At 38.9% G+C, this 24740-nt stretch overlaps 1 protein-coding gene across 1 annotated transcript in view; it reads left to right on the forward strand.

Moving 5' to 3' along the window:
- IL1RAPL1 (interleukin 1 receptor accessory protein like 1) overlaps positions 1–23927 on the forward strand; it is a 455397-nt gene extending 431470 nt beyond the window's left edge. Inside the window, exons 9-10 of the mRNA XM_063127687.1 lie at positions 20102–20272; positions 23041–23927. Coding sequence (XP_062983757.1) covers positions 20102–20272; positions 23041–23759 — 890 coding nt within the window. The 3' untranslated portion in view covers positions 23760–23927. The remainder of the gene's footprint in view (positions 1–20101; positions 20273–23040) is intronic.
- The last annotated feature ends 813 nt before the right edge of the window (positions 23928–24740 follow it).

The raw sequence follows: 24740 nt of genomic DNA on the forward strand, positions 1-24740 counted from the left end.
TCCAAGCCAGGAAAGCCAAAGTTGCAGCACACACATGGTAGGCCTTCCTCTCTAAGGATCCTGCCCATATTCTAGGTTGTACAAAGACATTCAAATCCATCAGCCTCCTGGAGCAGATCATCTTAAAAGGTCCCTCAGCCCTGCAGTGGTTAACAGTCCCAGTAAGTCTAAACCTCATCAGATAGTGATCTGTCCATGACAATGGAACAATAGAAAGTTCCTCCAATATCAGATCATTATCATCCCATTCAGCACAGAAAACCAGATCCAAAGTGTATCTTTCTTAATGAATGGGGCCAGATATCAGTTGGGGCAAATGCATGGTTGGAAGTCTTAAGCCTCTCCCAACAAGGTGGCCTCCATATGTATGTTGGGGGTCTCCAGTTCAGACAACATGCTAAACCATGCTGCTTAACCACAAAATGGTTAATGGAATGCATGTTGTCTGAATGGGGCCAGTGAGTCTCCAGCACCACCCTAGACACCATCTAACTCAGGAAGGGAGACTAGCATTATTGCGAATATCTTAGGGTGACCATATTTTGGAAACCAAAAAGGAGGACAACATGGCTGCCCCATGGGGGTGTGGCCACCAACATGTCCAGCCCCCAAGGGGGCGTGCTCACCAGCATGTCCAGCCCCCAAAGGGGCATGCCCACCCAAACATGGCCTTGGTCACAGGTTTGATTTCACAGCACACAATTAAGACAAACCTGTTCTACATAATATCTTAATGTTAAAATCACTGGAATAAAGTATAAGTGAGACATTCAATGTATCTGAAATTAACTTCACTCATTCCTACTTCTGTAGCTTTTGCTGTACATTGAAGCTTTTGCTATACTGTGTGCTCAGCTACACCAAGCAGGGTATTCCACTATGAAAGCGGTATATAAAAGGCAGGAGCCACACTATTACTTTATAGAGGTATTCAACTGCACTGCAGGAGCTACACTACTGTTTTATAGTGGTACTGAAATGCACTGACAACTGTTGGGGCCCATGACACATCTACAACAAGCAGTATATAACACTATGAAAGTGTTATGAAAGTGGTATATGGTATGTGTCATGGACCCCAACAGCTGTCAGTACACTTCAATACTGCTATAAAGCAGTAGTGTGGCTCCTGGCTTTTCTCTACCGCTTTCAAAGTGGAATATCCTGCTTGGTGTAGATGAGCCCTGTGTGTGATACAGTCTTCCCTTCCCTCAAATATCTTTTCTGACTGCAAATCCTTCACTGGATGACCATAGTCTAACCTTTCCTAACATTTACCACTGTTTCCCCATCACCTTACTGCATACTGCTACCACTGAACAAATGAAGCAGTTGACAAGTATACAACAACCAAACAACCAAGCATTCAGAAAGAGTATAAACTACTATTAGCCTGCAAACGTCAGCCATGGAACAAAATGGATTAAAGCTTGTCTTAGCTTGTTTCAACTTCAACCAGACATAACAGTCAAAAACAACCGAGAAAAAAACACCTACATTGAAATTGCAATACCTAATGACAAAAATGTTGCAGAAAAGAAAAATATACACCACAGGATATGGAAGTTAAAGAACTATGGCAACAGGAAAAACTTACAATTATTTGTTAGTCACATCAGTCACCAGCATGACATCGTGGCTGTTTTTACAGAAAAACTTCAAAAATTAGGCCTACCAAAATACATGCACGCCAACATCCAGAAAGCAGTCATACTTAAAACATGTTCAATAGTCAGGACATTTCTGAATCAGTAAAATACAACATGACTTGACAAATCCCATCATGTTAATCTAGAAAAACCACCACAAGCAAGAAAAGAGAGATAGATGATGATGATGATGATGATGATGATGATGATGATAGCAACCCTGTTAATTTTTTAAAAGTTTCTTTAAGAAGGATGAACAATTGTCAGCCACTGTTACAAAATATACGTCATGCCAATTATAGTAAACAAATTGGAAAGGAAAGTCTATGGGTCTAAAATGGATTATTTAATAGGAACATCACCTCCAAATCATCCCCCCAACTCACAGAAAACTACAGCCACCCCCACTACAAACATGCACATACATTCATTCAGTCAAACAACCAGGCATCCCATTCAGACATCAATACACTCACATTGCCAGCACACGTGTGCGTGCGTGCGTGCGCGCGCGCGCACGCACACACACACACACTCAGCATCACTCACTCCAAAAACACACATGCACACATGCATTCACTCAAAGACCCCATGCACCCCATGCACCCACACATTCTCTCTTACACACAAACACACACACAAACCTCAGTCTTACCTCCTACTCTGTCTTCTCCTCCTGCTGCTTGCTTCTTTTTGCTTCTTCTTCTTGCTGCTGCTGCTGCTGCTTCTTCCTCTTCTTCTTCTTCTTCTTCTTCTTCTTGCTGCTGCTTGCTGTTGCTGCTGCTTCTGCTTCTTCATCTGCGCTGGGGTGCTGGAAGCTGCATTGCTGGAAATTCCTGCATGCAGCCCCCAACCACTCACCTCGCTCTCACCGCCCACTCCTCGCGGCAGCCATCTTGAATCTCACCCGAACTCACGCGAGATCTTGGCTGTTGGCTGGGTCTTGCAGAGTTCCCAGCCAGCTGCTGAGATCTCGCGTGATTTCGGGCAAGATTCAAGATGGCCACCACCACTCGCCGGGGAAATTTAGGCCCGGTAAGTTGGGGTTGTGGTTGCTGCGGGACCAGTAACTACAACCCTGGTATTTTGGGCCCTAAGTCCGGTTCCTCCGGACCCCCAGCTCTCCCAGGAAGTTTCCAGAATTTTCCGGAGGGTATGGGCAGCCTAGAATATCTGCCTGGGTCTGTGAAGGCAGTGGATGCCCTGGATCTGGCCCTCATGGGCCCAGGCAGACCTGCCCTGTGCTAGGAGGGACCCACCCCAAGTGCTCATGAGCCTTCAAGAGTGCTCGGGCATGGGTCCACCCTGACTTCTGGGTTGTGGCACACCCTTCGTCCCTTTCCCCCCACTGCATTAATGGCATCCACCCTTAAAGCAGAGGGCGGATATACACAATTTCCCCAAGGCTAGGGAAATTACATATTTTCTCCCTCGACTCTAATGCCCTGGCAGAGCTTGCCACACACTAAGGGAGACTGCTGAACAGCAGTGCAGCCAGTATATCATCAGATTTGGTACATCAAAAAGATGACTTAAATGCATTCTCGTATCATCCGTGTGCTCTCTCTCTCTCTCTCTCTCTCTCTCTCTCATTTGTGGTAAATCCAACTAGCCATGCAGTCCTGAGACTCTTTGGAACGTTTTGTAAGATTTTGCTTTTTGGGCTGCCTTTTTGCAATTGGGGGTTAACTGAAATTAAAATTTATTATTATCTCTAATGTGTATGTGGATTTGTGGTGTGTTTTTTAACTTGATGGATTTCCAACCTGAACTATTGGGAACTGCAGTCTAAAAATCTAAACAAATTCACCTTACAACCTGGATTTCCTCCCATCCTCCAAACATATTTATTTAATATCTGCAGTGGTTATTTTCTTACCCTGTGTACTAGCTATACATAAATATTGAATTTGTAGCAGCAACTGCTGCATAATCACTAACTGAGATCATAACATCATTCCTTCTACTACTGAACTCGATGCCTCATTGCTAATACATTAATTTATATCCTGCTTTCGCACCAAAAATATGTAATATGAATGTGCTGTATGTGACTCCAAAAAAGTGTGTTTTTCATATAGTGTTATTAATTGTTCATTTTGAAGGGAATATTTCAAAACATCTTTGAAAATACCATTATTTTCCAGATATAAAAAAATGTAAACGTATCAATGGATTTTTTCCTGAAATTCTTAGCCATGGGAGGAGGGGGAGTTTTGGGAAATGTCACAGCTGGGAAAGGAAGGGATAAACCTACCTGCTGCAAAGTTGATCGAAATTTTATCCCTGTACCTCTAGTTAGTTTTGTTGTTGTTTAAATGGAGGGCTGTAGCTTCAGGCTGCATATTAAACATCATGTGTAATTTGACCCTAAAACTTTTTTTTTTTAATATCTTCAAGGGGCACGAGATTTGCAATGTTTTAATGGTAGTCTTTTTAGCCATCAGAAAGGCACAATTTAGCCATCACTTTTATGCATTTTTAGACACAAAACTACAGGAAATATTCCAAAGATGTGTTGCTTAAAATGGACTAACAACACAATTCTATGCATGTCCCACTGTGTTCAATGTGGCTTACACCCTAGCAAGTGTGTTTAGGATTGCAGCCAAAGTATCATATTAAAATGTAACAGTCCCATAGCCTATGAGTTAGTGAAGCATTGCAAACTTGCAAAACCCACATTTACTATCTCATAGGAGAGCTTTCTAGGGGTCCAATTTACCCCATGTAGATCAGTCTACATCTGGAAAAGTCTAACTCTAATTTCTAGAGATGACTTCGCAACAAATCTTCAAACTTTTCCCCCTATTGATTTATTTCAATTGCTGAACTGGCATCTATTTCCTAGGTTTCTTTCAGTGAGCTAGAGATAGTTCTCAATACCTTTTGCTTAACATTGTAATAGAATCTAAAATGTAGTATCCTAAGGACTGGATGTAGCAAATGCTGTAAACACATGTGCTGCAATTGACAACTTGTTTTAAGTTATATTTCTGTACATAGATTTTTCTCATCAAGCATCCAAAATGCATATGCCCTGATCGCCTCATTCTTTCAACATTACTTGTTTGTTTCTGTACATAAGAACGAATTGTCCCAAAATGTGGATGAATGTGCAAAACTTTGTGCAGTTATTCACCAGCCATGTTTAGCAGCAAGAATAAATGGAGACATTACTTTCTCCATAAGATGTTGACATGCCAGTAATGGAATTGTGCTGTTTCATATTTGACCCATTCAGGAGCTGCCTCTGACTCAAGGTTAACCCTACACATGTATAATTAAGGGCTTGGAGAACCAAACCTTCCAGGTTGGATGGGTCTCTGCAGTTTCTTATAAACAATTGCAATTTTTTAAAAAATAAATAAATTGCTAAATATCTGATGCATTTCAAAATTGCTGTTTCAGATTATTAGAGCCCAGTGGGTTTATGGGGCCTGGGATAGCTGTGATGTTGGGAGGCCCCTTTGAGCTAGAGGTGCACATGCATGAATTCTAGAATGTGGATTCTTTGTCCTGGGAACAAGCGAGCATTTTCTGTTCATTCCTGAATCAAGGACATCTAGACAAAGAGAGTTTACTTTCAACAAAATACAAATAATTCTATTGTGCGATGTGGCAAGGCATGGACATGGGCCAATGGTACTCATAGGAGCTGACATATGGGTGTGGGGGGGTGTTCCTTCATGAGGGCCAAGAGCAAATTGACACAGTTGTCACCCACACGCCAAGCAGCTCTGAATTACAGGTGAACCACATGGTTCCTGTAGTTTTGTACTACAGGAAATACATTGTTACTACATAGTAACAATTGCTATTATGTTTATCTGTCCCCAAAATGAAAACTGCATTTTATTTTTCATTGGCTTAAATCTGGTTTAATTTCCTCTAGCAAAGAATTCAATTTAGAAGTGATTATTTTTGACAAATTGACTGTTGTAATTAACCTTAAATATTTAATAACATTTAAAATTCACCTGGCACAATCAGCCTTTTAGAACAGGTTCTGTCTCCTTACACTTGATAGACATGATTACTGATTTGTTCCAATTTATTAACGATCTTAATAGAGGCAAGAATTCCTTTATTAGTTTTAACAGTTTAGAAATTGAAGAAAATTGATTAGGAAAAAAATCAATCAAGTATAATCAGCATATAATTGGACTTTATATTTCTTTCCTGTAATGTTCACTCCAGTGATACTTAAATCAGTCTTTATTTTTCCAGCTGTAGTTTCTAGCACTATATTAATCAATAAAAAGATATGGGTATTCTTGGTATTTTCTAAGATGAAAACATTTAGACAACCTACAATTAATGATCATTTTTGAACATAGGTGCTTAAAGCAGAAATGTGTTGTTGCTGTATTATGGACAATAAACCGCACACACACACACCCAATTAATTTTGTTGAATACTTTGTCTCCACTGATATTATGTCTTTAGGTTGCTGAGATGTTGAGAATAATAAACCTAAAGTCTAATTTCATCAGAACATTTTGCTTATTTACAAATTGAGTCCAGTCTAGATAGATCCATCTAGTTACATTTCTTAAAATAGTGGTCAAAAATGTGTTCACAACATTTGAATCTATATTTATAACAGAAATATGTCTATCATTATTTATTAGTTAAAATATTTTACCCTGCTTTCCCACAATTTGAGGCCCACAAGGTGGCTATCAAACAATTGTATGGTTTGAAATTCAACTTTTGTTATAGCCCATTCAGTACATCATTGTCTTCAGGCAATGGTTCAGTCCTTCCACACCTCCCTAAGATCTGATGCACAGGAGAGAAAGAGCTGGGTACTATCAACCACACATAGTGGTGACACCACTTCAAATCTCACTACAGCTTTTCCCTGTGGTTTTGTGCAGATGAAAAATTACATTCTTTCAGTTCCTCCCCAAATTCAATAAAACAGAGATACTAACTTCTTACATTGTTAAAGGTAACTCATGTGACATAAAAGTTTTTTCCCCCCCTGTGGAATGTAAAATAAATAAATATATAAAACGGTGCTAATTCGCTCTTAAAAGTCCTGTGCTACTCTATCAGAAAAACATCTGGTTTGGTGCTTTTCCAGTTGGCGTATATTGAATGGGCACATAACATATTATTGTGTTATATTGCACAATAACCCCTTAATCAGCTAGTAGATTAAGATTCTGAAAGAATTTATTAGGATTTATTAGAATTGGGTGAATTGTCCTGCATACATAAAATTTCCGTTACAATAGATTTTTCCTTTAGAAGAATGTACAGGCTACAAAGTTTCTGTCTCTTCATTGCTTTGAATAGAAGCCCCCTAATTTGTTAGCTTTCTCTCTAAACCCCCAATAAGGTTGTGCAGTTTGGGGTGGGGGGTTATGACTGGTACACGTTTATGTCATACGTACTCTTCTGACATTTGGATTTGAATTACAAAAAGAGCTTGGGTCAATACTCCAAAGCTTAGTTATTAAGACAAAATGGCATAATATGCATCTTACATGGAGCATTTATATCACTAGATGGGCAAATTCCAGCATCAAAGGACTTCATTGCTTCTCCCCACTCCAAACCCTTGTTTCCACTGTGACACCAAATGTGCTGTCGAAATTCAACAGTGCATCAGCAGCAGGAGGGGTGACATGAAGCCTACTTTAAAATCAGAAATTGATAGTTTGTCACCAAAATTTGGTAGTGCTGTGGCAGCAGCACAAAAGAAAGAAAAAGAAAGAAAGAAAGAAAGACAGACAGAAAGAAAGAAAGAGCAATTCTGTTTTAAAATAGTATCTTTTTGCTGCTAGTGCACTGCTGAATGTTGGTGGCAAGCCACACATTTCTGCATTTAAAAAGCAGCTCCCCCTTCCACACCCACACACTTAAAGTGCTGAATTTGGTAGCTCAGAGGGCAGTGAAGTCATGCTGAAAAGGCCAGATGGGATACGTGTCCCGCAGGTTGCATCTTGCCCACTCCTGTTATAATACAAGGCTATAACATCTCCAATAATTAAAGAACCATAATCTATTTTGATAGATAGATATTGGGAGAGGGTCCTAAAAGATAGTGGTCTTATTTGTTGGAAAAATATCAGCAATAATTAAGATTCTCTGATCTATCAACAAATTCACTGAATTAGAACTTCTGTGCATTTCTATTATTTATTTATTTATTCATTCATTCATTCATTCATTCATTTCATTTCATTTCATTTCTATACCACTCAATAGCCAAACCTCTCTTGACATTATTTCTATATGAGGCATTAATTGTATGCTCATGGTTGGTCACTCACAGATAAAAAAATTTGTGGTCCTTTACATGATGACACCAAACTTCATGGCTCCTCCCATGCTTTCTAGTCATTATAATGGCATTATTCTCAATGGAGAAAATGCGCTAAGAGATTTTATCTCACTTTGAAGTGGGATAAATTTCCAGTGAGTTTCCAGAATCCTGCTATTTTGTAGCTATACTACAGCACCATTTAATGGCTGTATAATTGAACATATACAACTTATCCAGAAAGAAAGAAAAATCTGAAAAATCATATATAAAGGAGGCAATCTGAATCCCACAAGGAATCTGGAAGCAGAAGCACCCAGAAGGGTACAACAGAAAACCTCTGTCTGCATCAGCTATTTTCAACATTTTAAAATTATTTTCATATGGATTAAAATGCTACTCTGGCTCAAGATGAGGTCCCATTAGCAAATGTCTTGCCAGCCAAATCTTTCTGCAATTTATAACCATCAACCTTACAAATATGAGCATATTCTGCTTTTCTCTCTTTTTAAAATGCATTTAGCAATTTAGAATAATGAAACGTTTAATGTTCCATGTAACAAATGTTTACGTTCAAGAAGGCAGTTTAAAAATAAGAAAAAGATTTTCACCTGGTATCTATTTTGTCATTAGTAAGTATTGTCTTCATTGATCACTTCAATTTTGTTGGTGTGAATGACTCCATCCACTGAATATCTGCATTTCATCCTTCTATGCCCTTGCCTGAATTTCCCCATTTTATCAGCCTTTAAAAAATCTGCTTCTGACTTACTCCTAATGACAAATATTCTTTTTTTAATGATTTAGCGTGCAACCCTATTTATGTTTAGATGGGGGCATCCCACAACTCCCAGCATGCCTTATGCTGTAACAAGAAGCTGTAAATTAATGTTTCTAACCAACATAATGTTTTTCAATATATTTTTGTTACAAATATTGTTTTACAACTCTCTTTTTTTCCATAACAGGACAAATTTCTTGATATTAGATTTTTACCTCATTGATTAATTTCTTCTGCATCCTAAACTATTGATTTCATATTTTCTTTAACTGGCTCTCCTAAAACTTTGCCAGAATATCCCATGCTGTCATGTGCTGTAGTTAATCCTATAGGTATTATCAGTATGGATTGTTCCACCAGTATCTCACAACAAGAAGCTACACATTCAGTTTTCTTGAAATTCTACCATGTTGTCATCCCCCATTCTTTTCTGATACACCTCTTATATATTTTTGTTACACATTTTATTATCAAAATATTCAAATTGCTCTTGTAATTTCAATACTTCCTGTGCTGGATTATTAGTTATGTCTCTAACCATTTTAGTAGATTTTCTACATTTTTTCAACACCCTTCTGTTACACATTTTGTACATAATTTTGATAAAAACATTGGACATATAAACATAATATAACATTATTCACTCTTCTAATTCTCAGAAAAGAAAGAGACAAGCTCATTATAGAGGATAGCGATAATAATTTATATATATGAACACTATTTGCAATTCTAATCTTCCAATGAAGATGCAAAAGTAATTCATCACTTTGTTTTTCAACTCTTACATCATATCAGCTTCACTATTTGATCTTAAACTAATTACTACAGTACAAAAAAGAATTCATCCATCCTTCCTGTGCTTTCCATACATCTCAGACTACCCTCTCTGTACCTCTACCATCAGCTGGACCCAATCTCAAGCAAAGTACTAACACAACAGCGACTAGCAGATGCTAACCAGAGGTACGCATGTGTCTGGAAGAAATCATGGCTAATAGTGGCACACATTGCATTTTTGCAATATAGTTATGTAGATCAAAGACACGAGGGAAGTCTACATTTGTAGCAGATTACCACCATTAATTAGTTAGAGGCAGGGATCAATCTAGACTTAGTTAGGCTCCATGGAATTCTTCTGGCTGGACGAATGGAATGGGAGATGATTTTATATTATTCCCCTTCCCCCTGCACCACTACCCATGCTGTTGTGTGGAGACCTCTCCAGAACAGAAGAGAGGTAGTGCTGTGGGCTGCAGGAGGAAGTGGGAATCAGAGAAAATTGGTGCCCCATCCCCTTCCTCCAGCAGGATCCATCTAATGGATTCCAGACCCCTCCATGAATGGAAAGAACAAGATTGAATCCAACCCATGATCTCACAATTGTAAACTTGGAAGCTCCTTGATTGAGCATTTCACAATTGTTTATTATTTTTGCATTCAACTATTGTTTATTCCTAATGCCTTAGCAAGATTCTGAGTAATTTTTGAACTGGACATATACATGTCTTACAGGAATTGAGGGAATCTTTAATATCATTCATGTTGTTCTAGAACTCTAAATCTAACAGAGTTTTTAACTTTTTCCTATCAGTCAAGTTGCCTTCTAAGGCTCTAGAGCAACATGTAGATTTGTTGTTGTTGTTGTTGTTGTTATGTTCGAACTGTAGAATTTAATTTGAAAACTTCATGTAATGAGAGCAACTGGAAAGCATTTTCTAAAGTTATTAGAGGGAAACTAAGCAAATATCTAACATTAATAATACATCATTCAGTTTGGGGCTAACTAATTAAATAACATCTCATCTAGTGTCACTATCAATGCCAGATCTCAGATCTGACAACTGAAATTCAGCAAACAAATACATGATAAAGGTATTTTAATATTGTGCTTGAAAATGATGGTGTGTTATACCATGTGTGAATTGTTTCCTACTCTATATTGCCCTGTTATTTTTCAGAGCCGAGTATAACATAAGACTTAGAAGATTCATTTTTAATAACTTAGTATTAAAACATCACAGAAATGCTGGAATTTAATAATTCATCATGTGGTTGAGACTTCTAAACATTAATGCATAATGAATTTATATGAAGACAGCAAGAGATACAGTTTGCTGTATTCCCTGGTGCACTTAATATGTATTATCACTGACCCCACATTGAAGCCAGTGGAAATCTTCCATTACAAGGAAATTTAAGCTTAAGTCCTAAGCATACTTACTGAGGAGTAAGATCCATCATGTTTTACTTACTTCCAAGTAGGAGAAATCTGCATTGGAACCAATCGATTTTGGATTTTTATGAATCCGACGTGTGGATTCCCCACAGATTAGCATTTCCCTTTTGTCATAGAAAAATGTGCAATTTTTTTTTTAAAAAAATGTCCAAACTGCACATTTCTCCCATAGGCTAAGGCATGAAAACATTTGGGGGGAATTTGCACATTTGGAGGGAATTTGCACATTTGGGAGGAATTTGCACATGTGCAAATTTGTGTTAATTTGCATTTACACAAATTTGGAAACTGAAAAAAAAATCTGATTCTCTCAGATGGAATGAAAGTCTCCTGACAATCCACAAAACACAGACAGAACAGATTTTTCACAATCCATACATCTCTACATCCAAACAGACATGCATATATTGTGCTATTAAGATTATACTTTATTACCAACAATTAGATATACAGTTTCCTTAGGATGCATAGATTGTCTTCCTCGATCTCCCTAGTTCAATGGAGAGATTAGATGCATGCAAGCATATTAATGGGTGCCTGCTTTACTAGTGTTATGAATTATATATTCATCGATGTACATTGATGGTGCTATATAAATTAATAATAATAATAATATATTGCAAATGTAAGAATAGAGGGCTGAAGATATTTGTGGAAATCAAGTATAAATACTGTGTTTTAGCCTTAATGTCCTATTTTAGGAGCTATATTGAACTCATACCTTCACTGAACATTTCATTAACAGGATGGATATTAATTGACCATGTCTGACTAAAACGAAATACAGCTTTTCTGTAAGGACTGGGCCCCAAACCATTGCTATTTCTTTTATATTAATGTGGGCCAAACCCTGGAGCATAACATGTGATGCAGAGCCTACAGATCCATTCCCACCACATTCCACAGCTATGGCTTGTGCACATAGGGATACATGTGTGGGCTTTACATCAAATTCTTCCCTTGTATACAGAATGACCATTACCTCAGAGAAGAACTCATCTCTAAGGTTACTAAGCACTTCTGGAGCTGATGCAATTTGTTTCTAGATGACTTTCCTGCCTTGATTGGGGAAGGCAATGCTTTCTCAGAGCTCCTCAGAGGAGAGGAGAAATGTACCTTCACACACAAAAGAAAAAGAACAAACAAGAGAAGTAGAATACCACTGTGGCAAGAAAAGGCCTTTAAGCCTCATTTTAGCCAGAAACCAAAGCCCTTCTAGCTGTCTGTGGTTCTCTCCCTTAGTTTAGTCCTGGGTTTGGCAACTTCATACAGTCTAGGGGGCAGTTCCTCCCCATGGGCTGGACTCTTGCTGCCATTGAGGGGGGAAATGACTTGAAAACAAGCTAAATTTGTCCTTTGTAGCAAGACTTCAATTTTTTTTTCTTTTACCCAATTTTTGGGAATAAGTGGGAGCCACACTGAGGAGCAGGGCCACAAGTTTCCCACCCCTGTTTTACTCCATCAGGGGAGTGGTAGGGTGGACACAACAGAGGCATTTACCACTCAAGTGCTTCCCTGAGGCTGTGCAGCAGTGGACCCATACTCTTCCTTGTAGCTCTAAGGAGAGGCTTCTGCAGCTTTAACTGTTGTGATGAAGAGGGAATTTCACCAGGTGCTGCATGTGTACAAATGACACCTGCTGATATTCCCTTTTCTATACAACTGTTAAAGATACAGGAGCCCTATCCTCCTTTTCATATGGAAGTCAAGAATAAGAACCCAAGACGGTAGAAGACTGAGAGAAAAGGAACTGACAGAGAAAGAGAGCAGTTATTGTTAACAGAAGAAGTGTCTGCTCCTGAGAGAAGGAAGGGTCTGTGCTGTGTGCCAGGCGTGACTGAAGTGGCAACTTCTGGGGTTTGTGTTTTTTAAGGGACACCTCCGAAGATTGGGGGAAGGAGAGACAACTGCAGCAGACTCACTGAGGCATAAGTGTTACTGCTTGTTGAAGCTGTATTTATTTAAATGCTGGAAGCATTTGTTCATTCTGGCATCATAGTTATATGGGTTGACTTCCGTTTCTTCATTATCTGAATTCTGTACTTACCCTTTTCTTTATTTTATAAATTTGTGTTCATCTTTCCCTGTTGTTTAAATCTAATTACATATCTAGGAAACTGGTCTGCTACGCTTTTCCATCCCCATCTTGAATATAAACACTCATTGGGACGTATTTCTGAGTGGACATGTAGTCTGCTGCAGTCCTATTCACACTTACCTGGGCAATCCTGTATTATGTCTACTCACTCAGTTCAATAGGAATTACTCCCAGGTGAATTGGAATAGGATTGCAGTTTTCATGTTTTTTGCTTAGCAGGTCTATATTAATAAAACTTCAGAAAATTTATTATAAAACAGTTTTGCCGGGGTGGGTCATGGCAGCTGAATTTGCTTGATACTGTACATGTTGTTGCACATCCCATTCTTATAAAGTGCAGCTGTAGTTACTCCAGATAATACTGACAGCATTTGGAATAAGTAGCTATTAAAGCAAGATAGATTTCAGAAATCAGGTTTTTGCCTTTCACCTCCCTGCTAGTTCAGAAGGCTCTAATAAATGCTTTTAGCATTGTGCTCAATAGCAGGTGTTGTTTTTCTACCTAAGCATAGAAGTAGAGCAGATAGTATGTTTGTCACCAAAGCATGTTACCTTGACAAAAAGCAAATCTTTCAAACGGCATAATCTATACTTAGAGCCAAAGTGCAAGCAACAAATCAATCACCTTTTCATTTGGAAGATGCATTGATATAAAAAGGGTTTAGCTGCACTTTTCTCACATATTTCAGAATAAATGAGGAATTCCTACTTTAAAAAAGGAGATAAAAGCCCACAATTTATCTCAATTTTACTTGATTTTTATCACTCTGTATTTTTGATCTTGAGCCTACAAGAATTCAGGAATCAGCAAAGTGCTAACTATCTTCTGTGTTCTCATAAAAACCCTGCAGTCAAATTCAGGCACAGAATGCCACTTCATTTAACAAAAATATATGCTTGCTCCACCAAATGTTCCAGTGGAATGAATTAATGAATGAATACATGCATGCATGCATACACACACACACACACACACACAAACACACTCATTCTACTGGGATGAATGGAATCTATATATGAAAGATCGAAAGACTAATAACAGAGTATTTAAAAATATTTTAAGCTAAATGGTTCAGCTTCTGCTCCCATCAGTAACTGTGCTGTTAATCAATCTTTATTTACAGTCAACAGATCATAAGTTCATTATGTTAAATACACACATATTAATAAAAATACATATTAATAGGAAGGATACAAAGTATGTGAAACTACTAATCAATACATTTAAAAGAAAAAATCAGACAATAAATTTAAAAGAAAATCTAGTGAGATATGAGACACCTTTCACTCTTCTCTTATCTGAATACAGATTATTATTATTATTATTATTATTATTATTATTATTATTATTATTATTATTATCTAGACATAAAAACAAAAGTTACCATAGCCTCACTGACAGACACACTGACAGCATCTTCAAAAACTCCACCACCATTCACCAGTCAAGAAGCCACTTGACAACTTCAGCATACCGTGATGTCTGAATTTACCCCATAATGATATCCAGGCCTAATCTACATCAAACAGGATATTGCACTATGAAAGCAGTATATAAAAGGCAGGAGCCACACCAAGCAGGATATAGCACTATGAAAGCAGTATGGAAAGCAGTATACGGTATGTGCCAATGAGCACCATCTGTTGTCAGTGCACTTCAATACCACTATAAAGCAGTAGCGTGGCTCCTGTCTTTTGCATACCTCTTTCATATTGCAATATTCTGCCTGGTGTACATTAGGCCCCAATCTAGTATACACACCCAACACACATGCAACAATAGGCAGAGAGAAAGAGACCATGGTGCTTCTCAGTGCACAACCTGCCCTTGTATTGTTTGCTCCCCACAAAATATGTGTGACACTTGAAGGGCTTTCAGCATTCAACTTTAAATCTTTATATCTTCAAGGGTGCGATGCCAGCTCTTCTTGACCTGCTACCTCTCTCCCTCACCTAAATAAAAAAAGAAAAGAAAAAGACTATCCTTGGGGGAGAGGGAAAGGAGGAGGAGGAGGGCTTCCCATTTCATGTATCTTTATATATGAAATCTGTGTTACCTTGCCAGCATTTATACACACTGTAGAATTAGTCAGAAACCTAACCTTGATTGTGGTTGTACAGATAGAAAGGGGAGAAGTGGGGACAATACTCTGGGGCTTGACATTGAGTTTAATGTTTTAACAGAGTTAGTTGAAAGTACAATTCCATGCATGTTTAGGGAGCGGGGCCTTTTCAGTGGTTGCCCCGACTGTGGAATGATCTCCCAGATGAGGCTCACTGGCGCCAACGTTGTTATCTTTTCAGCGCCAGGTCAAGATTTTTCTCTTCTCCCAGGCATTTTAACAGCATTTAACAACGTTAAGTTTGTTTTTAATGGACCCCAGAATTGTTGTTTTTAAATGGATAGTTTTTATACTGTTTTTATGTTTTTTTTTAAAAAAAATGTATACTTTTAATGTTTACTATTTTTAATGTTGTAAACCGCCCAGAGAGCTTCGGCTGTGGGGCGGTATATAAATGTAATAAAATAAATAAATAAATAAATAAATAAATAATGTTTAGACAGAAAAAAAGTCCTATAATTCCCAGTATTCACCAGTCAATAGTGCTAGCTCGGGAATGCTAGGAGTTGTAGGACTTTTTTTATGACTAAACCCTACATTAAGGTGAGATAGGGTGTGAATAAGAAGAGAGGAAGAGAAGCTACTGAAAACAGATATGTGGTGTTATGTTCTCAGAACATTATTATGATTATTAGATTTTTTTTCTCTGAATATTTACCTGTTAAATGAATATATTTTATTCTTTTAAATATCTATTTTTTGCCTGGGTGGAATTAAAGATTGGTGTCCCATGTGTGAAGTATATATCGAGGACCATCCTACTGCTCTCTCTAATTCAGTAGGTGGCGGAGTGTCTGGGGAAAGTCTGGACTCAGTGACCTCTAGGAGCCAGGGCCTTATCGGGAACCCCGCCTTAAGTCACATTTTAGAGGCAGCAGTGGGATTCCAATCCATTTCCAAATCTTTTCCCCTCAGCTGAAGTTCATGTTGTTGCCTCTGAGCATCTTTCTCTGTTCTCTCCTCTTCCATGTGGGCCATTTTAAGTTTGAACTTAACTCTCCAGAACTCTGTAGAATCCTAATTCTTTTGTGGATCTTTGACTTGGATGCTTTATTAGGACGCATTCTCTACTCTAATACACCTCTTTACCAAACCAAACAATCTTTTTTAAAAAACCTGACTGCAATTGTTGCGAGTGGAGAAGGAAGCATGGAATAAAGACAGACACCAGAGCTTGGGATAAACTAGGGCCTCTTTATTTAAACAACAAGGGAGATTCAACCCATCCCTCGATCTGCATGTGAAAGTGTGGGAATCTGTATGTCCTTATCTCAGGCAACTTGCCTGGCATTATGGGTGAGCCACTCTCCTAAGCCAGGAGTTGGGTAAACCCAACCCCTCTCTTATGTGACACTTTAAAAGTGTGGGGAGACCACCCCATGTCACCCCCCATTTAAAGCCATAAAACTCTGAGTAGATGAGGCAGGAGGATCTCCAAAGGCATACCATATCCTGTCTCAGGAACTATAAAACTAGTGAGAAGCAGGACCTCTGGACATGCCAAACACCAGAAAATGCCAGAGTGGTCACCATCCCTATTCTGCTAAGCAAATTCCCACACATCCTGCCAACAAATCAACCTATTTATCCACCCTCCTAATAAAACCTCCATTATGGAGTAGGCAAAAAAACCTCCCTACCGTTTATGGGGAGGAAAAAATCCCACTCAGGCCTCCCCACAAAGGGAGCAACTGGCTAAATCCCATACTAGAAGAAGGGAGGGAGGGTAGGAACCAAAAAAACCAGAGGGGCCAATGGTCGGGCAGGGACAGCCTTGATAGGCTCTGGCCCCGCCCTTGCCTCATGTAGCCCTTGGGTGGGAAAGGCAACAGCCGCCTTTCCCACCCAAGCCGTGCTGGCTGAGCAGGAGAGTGGACTTCTATGAGCTTTTACCTTAAAGTTCTGGTCATCAATACTCTAGGAAATTCAAGGCTTTTATCTTACTTTGTAACAAAAAAACCCACCCACATTTACACATTCTAATCTTACAAATTCAAATCCCCACCAATATTTTTCTCCATCCTAACGCAATGCTTTCTTTTTCTGACCTCTCCTACCTGTCCCTGTTTTCCTCCTAACTGACTTTTTCCCACTGCTACTAGCTCTACCCAACTCTCCATCCTGGTCTCACCTGTCAAGCCTTCTCAGCGCTCACTCTTCTCTTGCATTGGCCCTTAAAGGCAATATATAAATATTTAAAATATATATAATAGCCATATGCTCTGCTGATGCAAGAGGTTTAGGAATGATCCTGCCCTACCCATCTGCCACAATGCAAGGATGACATCTGCAATGCGCTCATGTGTTGCTTTGCATATAGCCAACCAACAGCAGCACTGCTAGAGTTGGAATGTATTGTTTTTAAGAGCCATCTGAAGTGTAAAAAGGAGTAAAGTGAGAAAAAGTTGTGCTGTGAGTAAATAGCTGAATTCAGCATTGAATCACTATAACATTACGTATAGCACACAGTAGGATATTCAATCAGGCCTCTTTTACAAGCAATTGATATTCTCTATAGCCTGTGCATAATGCTGTCTAGAGAGTTAGATGGATGTTAACATTTCATTACTTGCCATTGATTTCTCCCTACTTTTTTCACAACAAAAATCAAAATGTGACTTCTTATTCCACTGAATTAGTTCCAGAGCACTTGGCATTATTGACCCTTTAATGAAAATTAATGAGGGCGTCTTTCATTCAATCTTACAAGTAAGCACACCAAATGCATATATTGAAAAGGCACATTTACTTCTCATTGGTAAAGTAATAACATTATATTCAAAGCCAAAACCAAAAGCACCTTAATACAACAAAGGGATTCATTTAAATACAACACAAATAGATAAAAAGGATGGTTTTCACTGCAGTATCCAGTACTTTTGTACTTATTTTTTAAAATTCATTTAAATATGTATAAGCCACATTCTGGACTAGGTCCACCCATGAATACTTGCATCCACCAAAATTGTTTTCAGATGAAAGTTAGGCCTGGAAAAAATTGATGCAATGATTCTCAAACAAATTCTTCTCACTCACATTTACTTGCACAACCTTGAATGCCAATCAAAGTTTATTATACAGTCACAGACCCATTAAACCTTGAACGTTTAATCTTCTAATTCAGTTTTTTCAACATTGCTAATTATGGATGCTGCTAGATTTAAGATGTGTTGTTGTTGTTGTTGTTTTAAATAAAGAAATTTGCAAGCTGATCCTTAACATTTTCAACTACATTTTTCAGCAAAGAGATGATCCAACCTCCCCACCCCAATGGGCTGGTTCACACGACACAACTGGCTCACCATAGTTCATTTAACTGACTATGAGCTGCAGTATATGCCGGATGACATTTGGGAAATGGAACCTTAAGTGAGAGTTGCCATGTCATGCAAAGCCAACCACCAAGTGTTACTGGAGTGTTAAACCTTTTGCACAACCCTACAAAAAAACTAAAGGTTATGCAAAAGTTGTTTAACACTCAGTGACCAAAATCACATGACACAATAAATTCTGCTCAGGTTTGCATATTCAAAATGGCTCCCAACATGCACTGCAGCTCAACATGGGTTAAATAACCCCCAATGAATCTACCATGTCATTATCTCCTTTTTTTCTATATATCCTGCATCATGTGTGGAAATAATTTACCACAATTCCATTCCTTTTTTAAACTGAATTTGAAACCAGTTTGAATTCTGAAAAGTTGCCAGTTTGTTTATGGACGTTTTCATCTCTAATGAAGGTAGAAGTTACAAAGCACATTACAACTTGACTATTAGAGCATACAATCTTGAAACAAAAGATTTTCAAATTTTAGTTTACACAATCCAGAAATCAGCCTTCTTTGCTCTTCTTAAAGCCGGCAAATGTTCAATTATTTTGAGCTTCCTCTCTGTAAAAATGCACATGTATTCATTCAAATCTTCAATAGGTGAAAATATTAGCAGTGATCCAAAGTAATGTACATACACTTTTTGACTTAGTTCACATTTCACGGCAGCAATTCCTAATTGTTTAACTCAAGAATTGGTTGGATGAGCAGACTGTACTCACCAAATGCTAATTGTTTCTGCTTTTAATTAACAACTCAGGATTTCCCCATTCCTGGGTTGCTTCATGACATGAGAACCCAGGAAATCTGGGTTGTTTATAGGTTAAGCAACTCAGAGTTAACCCAACAATCGTCCATGGTTTGTTTAACCCATATACCTGGTTTGCATATCATGAAACAACCCAGGAACAGAACATTCCTGGGTTGTTAATTTAAAGCAAAAACAAGTATGCAGCTAGCACACTTCACCCATCCCAGCAATTCCTGGGTTAAACATCCCTGCAGTTCCTGGGTGATGTGTGATTCAGCTCTGTGTATATAGTATCGTTAAGACTCAACTTGAACATTTTCAGGTGCAAGCTTTTAGTTTGAAATGGTTGGGAGATTTTAGGGAGGGGTGACATTTTTTACTTGTAGGGTTTTAAAAAATGTGGGATCAGCTTTAAAACAGAAAATTCTGCTCAAATTCAGATTCTTGTGGGTCTAAATGATTTAAACTCTTCCTACTATAGGAAGTGCTGGCTTGCCGACGGGCAAATGGGGATGTGTGATTATATGATTGCCTAACTCACAAGCTAAGTATTGATAAGGCCAAGAAAAGGAAGAGGAATGTGGTTTTAATCTGTAGGCAATTGCAAGCATCCCTCTCCTCTTCTTGATTATAAAATGGTTATTCAGAAGATAAACCAAGAATAGCCAGGTGGTGAAGGAGAGCAGAAGGGGGAGCTAGAATAGGGAAGGGGACAGAGGATTGCAGAACTGCTATACTGCCTCTGGGTAAAAGAGGACTCTGGGTAAAAGAGGAAAATAGTGAAACTTGTGGGAAGAAAAAATCTGTCTATTTTATTTCTTCTGTGTCTTATCCCTTTCCCTTTCTGTTTACAGATAACAAAGATTATGATGCATACCTGTCATACACCAAAGTGGATCCTGACCAGTGGAATCAGGAAACTGGGGAAGAAGAACGATTTGCTCTTGAAATCTTACCAGATATGCTTGAAAAGCATTATGGGTATAAATTGTTCATTCCTGATAGAGATTTGATTCCAACTGGAAGTAAGTTTTAATTTTGTGTGTGTGTGTGTAAATGGATATATTTTTTCTACTTACCAGTAATAACTTGCAAAAGATTTAGAACTAGTTTAGTGCAACATTGTTTCAATGCTATTTCATGATACATTATGCTAAAGGGCAATGGTTATGTTACTGATTGTAAATATAAATTTCAAAGTATATCATGTTAATAATAAATAATATGTTAAGTTAATACTAAAAAGAAATTATATGCTGATAGTTATTAGTACAATATCTCCCCGCAAAAAAGGTAGGATGTGAAATATTAGAAAGTAAATTTATTCATGGTCAAATCATATTGCTAAAAACAACAACACCCAAAGCCATTAAAAGTAAGGCTGAGAGCAGTGATGATTGGTGGCTGTGGTCATTCTGGTGGCTAGTAGCCATAATTTTGTTTACCCAGAAGTCTCTTCGAATGAGGGCAAGGAAATTGTCCTCACTCTGATTGAATTCAGAGGGTAGCATTTAACAGTGTCATTCCACAAACTCAAATAGCGCTAACAGATCTCTACCAAATCTTTTTGTTGCACAAGTGCTTGTGCATTAGGCTTGCAGAACTGCTTGTACAACCACTTGCACGGCTGTGCTTGTACAAAAGTGTTTTTGATTGGATTCTTCTCTTGCACATAATTCAGAACCTAGTTTCCTCTGGTGCAATGTCTTTTTTTGCCAGCAGAATGACACAGTTGGATACTGCCCAAAATAATTCTATATCATCTGAAAGCCAACCATAGTATTTCTCTGGGCAGTAATATTAATATGAAGTGGGGGAAATCCTCATAGTTCTATTGTTTCAAAATATAAACAGCTCTAAATATTACCTTTAGGACCAGCTTCTCATATTGGTAGTTTAGATCAATCTCAGCTTCATCACAATCAATTAAAGTTGCCTTCTCATACACACACTCCAAAGGCTACACCAGAATTAGGCCTCTGGTCCCAATCCTGATCAGGACAGTGCATGTTAAAATGAACATTTAGGCCTTTCCTAGACCTACCAGTAAGTCCGCAATGGAGGAGGGGAGATCCCGTGATGCAAGTATCGCGGGATGTCGCCCTCATTTACGTGCAAGGTGCGACGAGCTCAAGAAGAGAGCCGTTGCGCCTGCCATTTTTTTAGCTTTAAAGAGCCAGCTGCACAGGAGCACATGAACAACAACTGGGAGTATTTTTAAAAGAAAATTTGATTTTCCCCGCTCCTCCCACCCTGTGCCCCATGCACGGCTCCTGGTGAGTAATCGTGCGGAGCTGGGAAAAGCCGTGGAAACAGCCACACGCTCGCAGTCTCAGGCTCAGCCCGAGACCGTGGGAAAAAGCGGGGCCAAAGGGTAGGCCTATACCCGGGGCCACGGAGGGTTGATCCCTGCCTGAGTCTGGGATCCCCTGTGTGTCATCTGGATGCACAGGGACAATCCCGGGTATCACCCCGGGATATAGCCTGGTCTAGCAAAGGCCTTAGTTTGGCCCTAAGTTTCAGTACATTGGATTATATGGAACTGTGAAAAAGTAGGTCCAGTTTGCATGCCAATGTATGAATTCAGCCTTGATCTTAAAGTTTTGGGAGGAATTACATCTCAGTTCTGCCGCCCCCTCTTTTCCTCCCTACACCACTATTTAATGCCACTGCCACCTCACTCTATGGACTATATTCATTTTTCAGATAAGTCTAATAATAGAGTTAAAAGAATTCATCTTAACCTTGCACAAAGTCTCCATGGCACTGCACCTGTGTTAAACAAGACTGCATTGTACAAGCTGAAGTAGGCAAGGCTTTCTCCTTCTTGCTTTAGATAGTTTTAATTGATTTTAAATGATTTTAAATTTTATATTGTTTTTAGCTATGTATGTTATTTATTGTTTTATAGTTTTATTTTATCTGCATGCCGCCCTGAGATCACAATGATACAAGGCGGGATATAGATGTTTTAATAAATAAACAAATAGTATGAGAAAGAAAGCCTTCTCACTTAGAAGACACCAACAGAGCAACTTTCTTAAAATTTCAGACAGGGCTTTTTCCTTTCCAGCTTTATTAGAAACAAGAGAAAAACCAACAAATATTCTTGTGGCACCTTAAGACTAAAACAAGCCTCACAAAGCTATTTACAGCTCGGCTCTGCTGGAGATTCCAAATGAGGGCCCTTTTTTCCTCGTAAGAAGCAAGGAGAAAACCTTGCCAAAAGGGACAACTTCTTACACAGGTTACCTGAGTAAGTGTTATGTTATGAAAAGGAGCACAGCACTCAAGTTTGTTACTCCTTGCTTGGGTCTGTTCCCTTCTTTCGAGGAAGGGGGAAGGAAATTTACTGCAGAACTGACTTTCTCCCCCTTCCAGGAAGCAAAATAGGGAGATCCCCATGTGCTACCTTCAGAGCCCAGTCACCACTACTACCTCTTTTCCCATTTTAAAGGTGGGGCCTTGTTTCTAAAGGAAGCACACAAGGGCTCTTCCCTGCTTGCTTCCTGGAAGAAGGGCAGAGACAATTTTGTGGGCAACTTTCAAAACAGATAGGATCTTCGTCTCCCTGTAAAGAACAGGAACTCTCCTGGAGACAATAATTACTTACCACAAATGAAAAGGTGGGTGGTTATTATCAATTTTAAATTGAATGTTTGCAATACCTAAACATAATGCACAAATTATTTGTGTAGTGCATAAACTAAAAGGATGTTTTGGAAGCTTTATGCACCATATGCAGATCAGGCGTACATTTTGGATGATTTTGAGCCACCCTTTTGCTTTGCAGCATACATAGAAGATGTGGCAAGGTGTGTAGACCAAAGCAAGCGACTGATCATTGTTATGACTCCAAATTATGTGGTGAGAAGAGGCTGGAGTATCTTCGAACTGGAAACACGACTTCGAAACATGTTAGTGACAGGCGAAATTAAAGTGATACTGATTGAATGCAGCGAACTCCGGGGCATTATGAACTACCAGGAGGTTGAGGCCCTGAAACATACCATCAAGCTCCTAACTGTTATTAAATGGCACGGACCAAAATGCAACAAGTTGAATTCCAAATTCTGGAAACGTTTACAGTATGAAATGCCTTTTAAGAGGATAGAACCCATCACTCATGAGCAGGTTTTAGATGTCAGTGAGCAGGGGCCCTTCGGGGAACTGCAGACGGTCTCAGCAATTTCCATGGCTGCTGCTACCTCCACTGCTCTTGCCACTGCCCATCCTGACCTGCGCTCCACGTTTCATAACACCTATCATTCCCAGATGCGTCAGAAACACTATTATCGAAGCTATGAATACGACGTACCTCCTACTGGCACCCTGCCTCTTACCTCAATAGGTAACCAGCATACCTACTGCAACATCCCTATGACACTTATTAATGGGCAGAGGCCACAGACAAAAACTAACAGGGAGCAGAATCCCGACGAGGCTCATACAAACAGTGCGATCCTGCCGCTCCTACCGCGGGAAACCAGTATATCGAGTGTCATCTGGTGACATACATGCAAGGGGGAATTCTGCCCCCTTGTGTAGAAGCTAAGTCTGCAGTCTGGTGCCTGGAACTACATCCTCGACTGCTGCTGTTAAACATGCATTACAATCTACGAAATATGAGGAAAAACAGGGTCTTGTACATATGTTTTTGCAAATTTCTTTGTAGCATCAGTCTTCCTGTTTTACCCATGTCTCTCGCCATTCACATTTTGACTTTGTTTTATATGTCACTGGGATTTGTATATTTACATTTTTAAAAAAAGAGAAATGAAGAGACTGCTGTATAGATAGGAAAAACTTTTTGCTTCATTAGTATAGTTTGAGTGTTATTTTTTTTTTACATTTCTTAGGAATGCTTGGACAAAGCTCTTGTTGAATCCAGGAGCGCTACCCATTTTGTTGGCCTTCCTAGCTTGATAACCCAGAGGCCATGCTTGCAGCAATGCACCAGTGTGTGTGTGTGTGTGTGTGTGTGTGTGTGTGTGTGCGCGTGAACACTTGTTCTTAGGAGGACTCCACCGATGATTCATAACCCTTTCTTCATTTTTTACTCCACTGCTTCACTCCCCTTACCCTCACCTTTTTACTGCACCACACTGAGTGAAATTAAGATGGTCTAATTGTCTAACATTTCACATAGTAAATAGTTGTGGAATAAACAAACAAACAAAAACCCCAGTCTGTATCACTTGCTTCACAATAACCACTATGGAGTATGTAGAAAGAAATATAGGGTTTTCTGTTTTATTTCATGAGTTGACTGTATTCCTTTTATATAGAGATAACATGCTGACTCTAATTCATTCACTTCCTGAGAAAGTGTTGGATGTGTTTGTGACTTCCCTTGCCCCCTCCCCCTTTTTGGGTTGAGATCAGTCGGGGGGGGGGGTTCTCTTCCTTTAAATTCTTCAAATGAGATTATTTACATTTGTCAGGCAAGTAAGGCAATAGGCACTGAAGTGCACTAAATCCCACAAAGATTTA

This window comes from Elgaria multicarinata, chromosome 5 (genome assembly GCF_023053635.1).
Source record: "Elgaria multicarinata webbii isolate HBS135686 ecotype San Diego chromosome 5, rElgMul1.1.pri, whole genome shotgun sequence".
Lineage (NCBI taxonomy): Eukaryota > Metazoa > Chordata > Lepidosauria > Squamata > Anguidae > Elgaria > Elgaria multicarinata.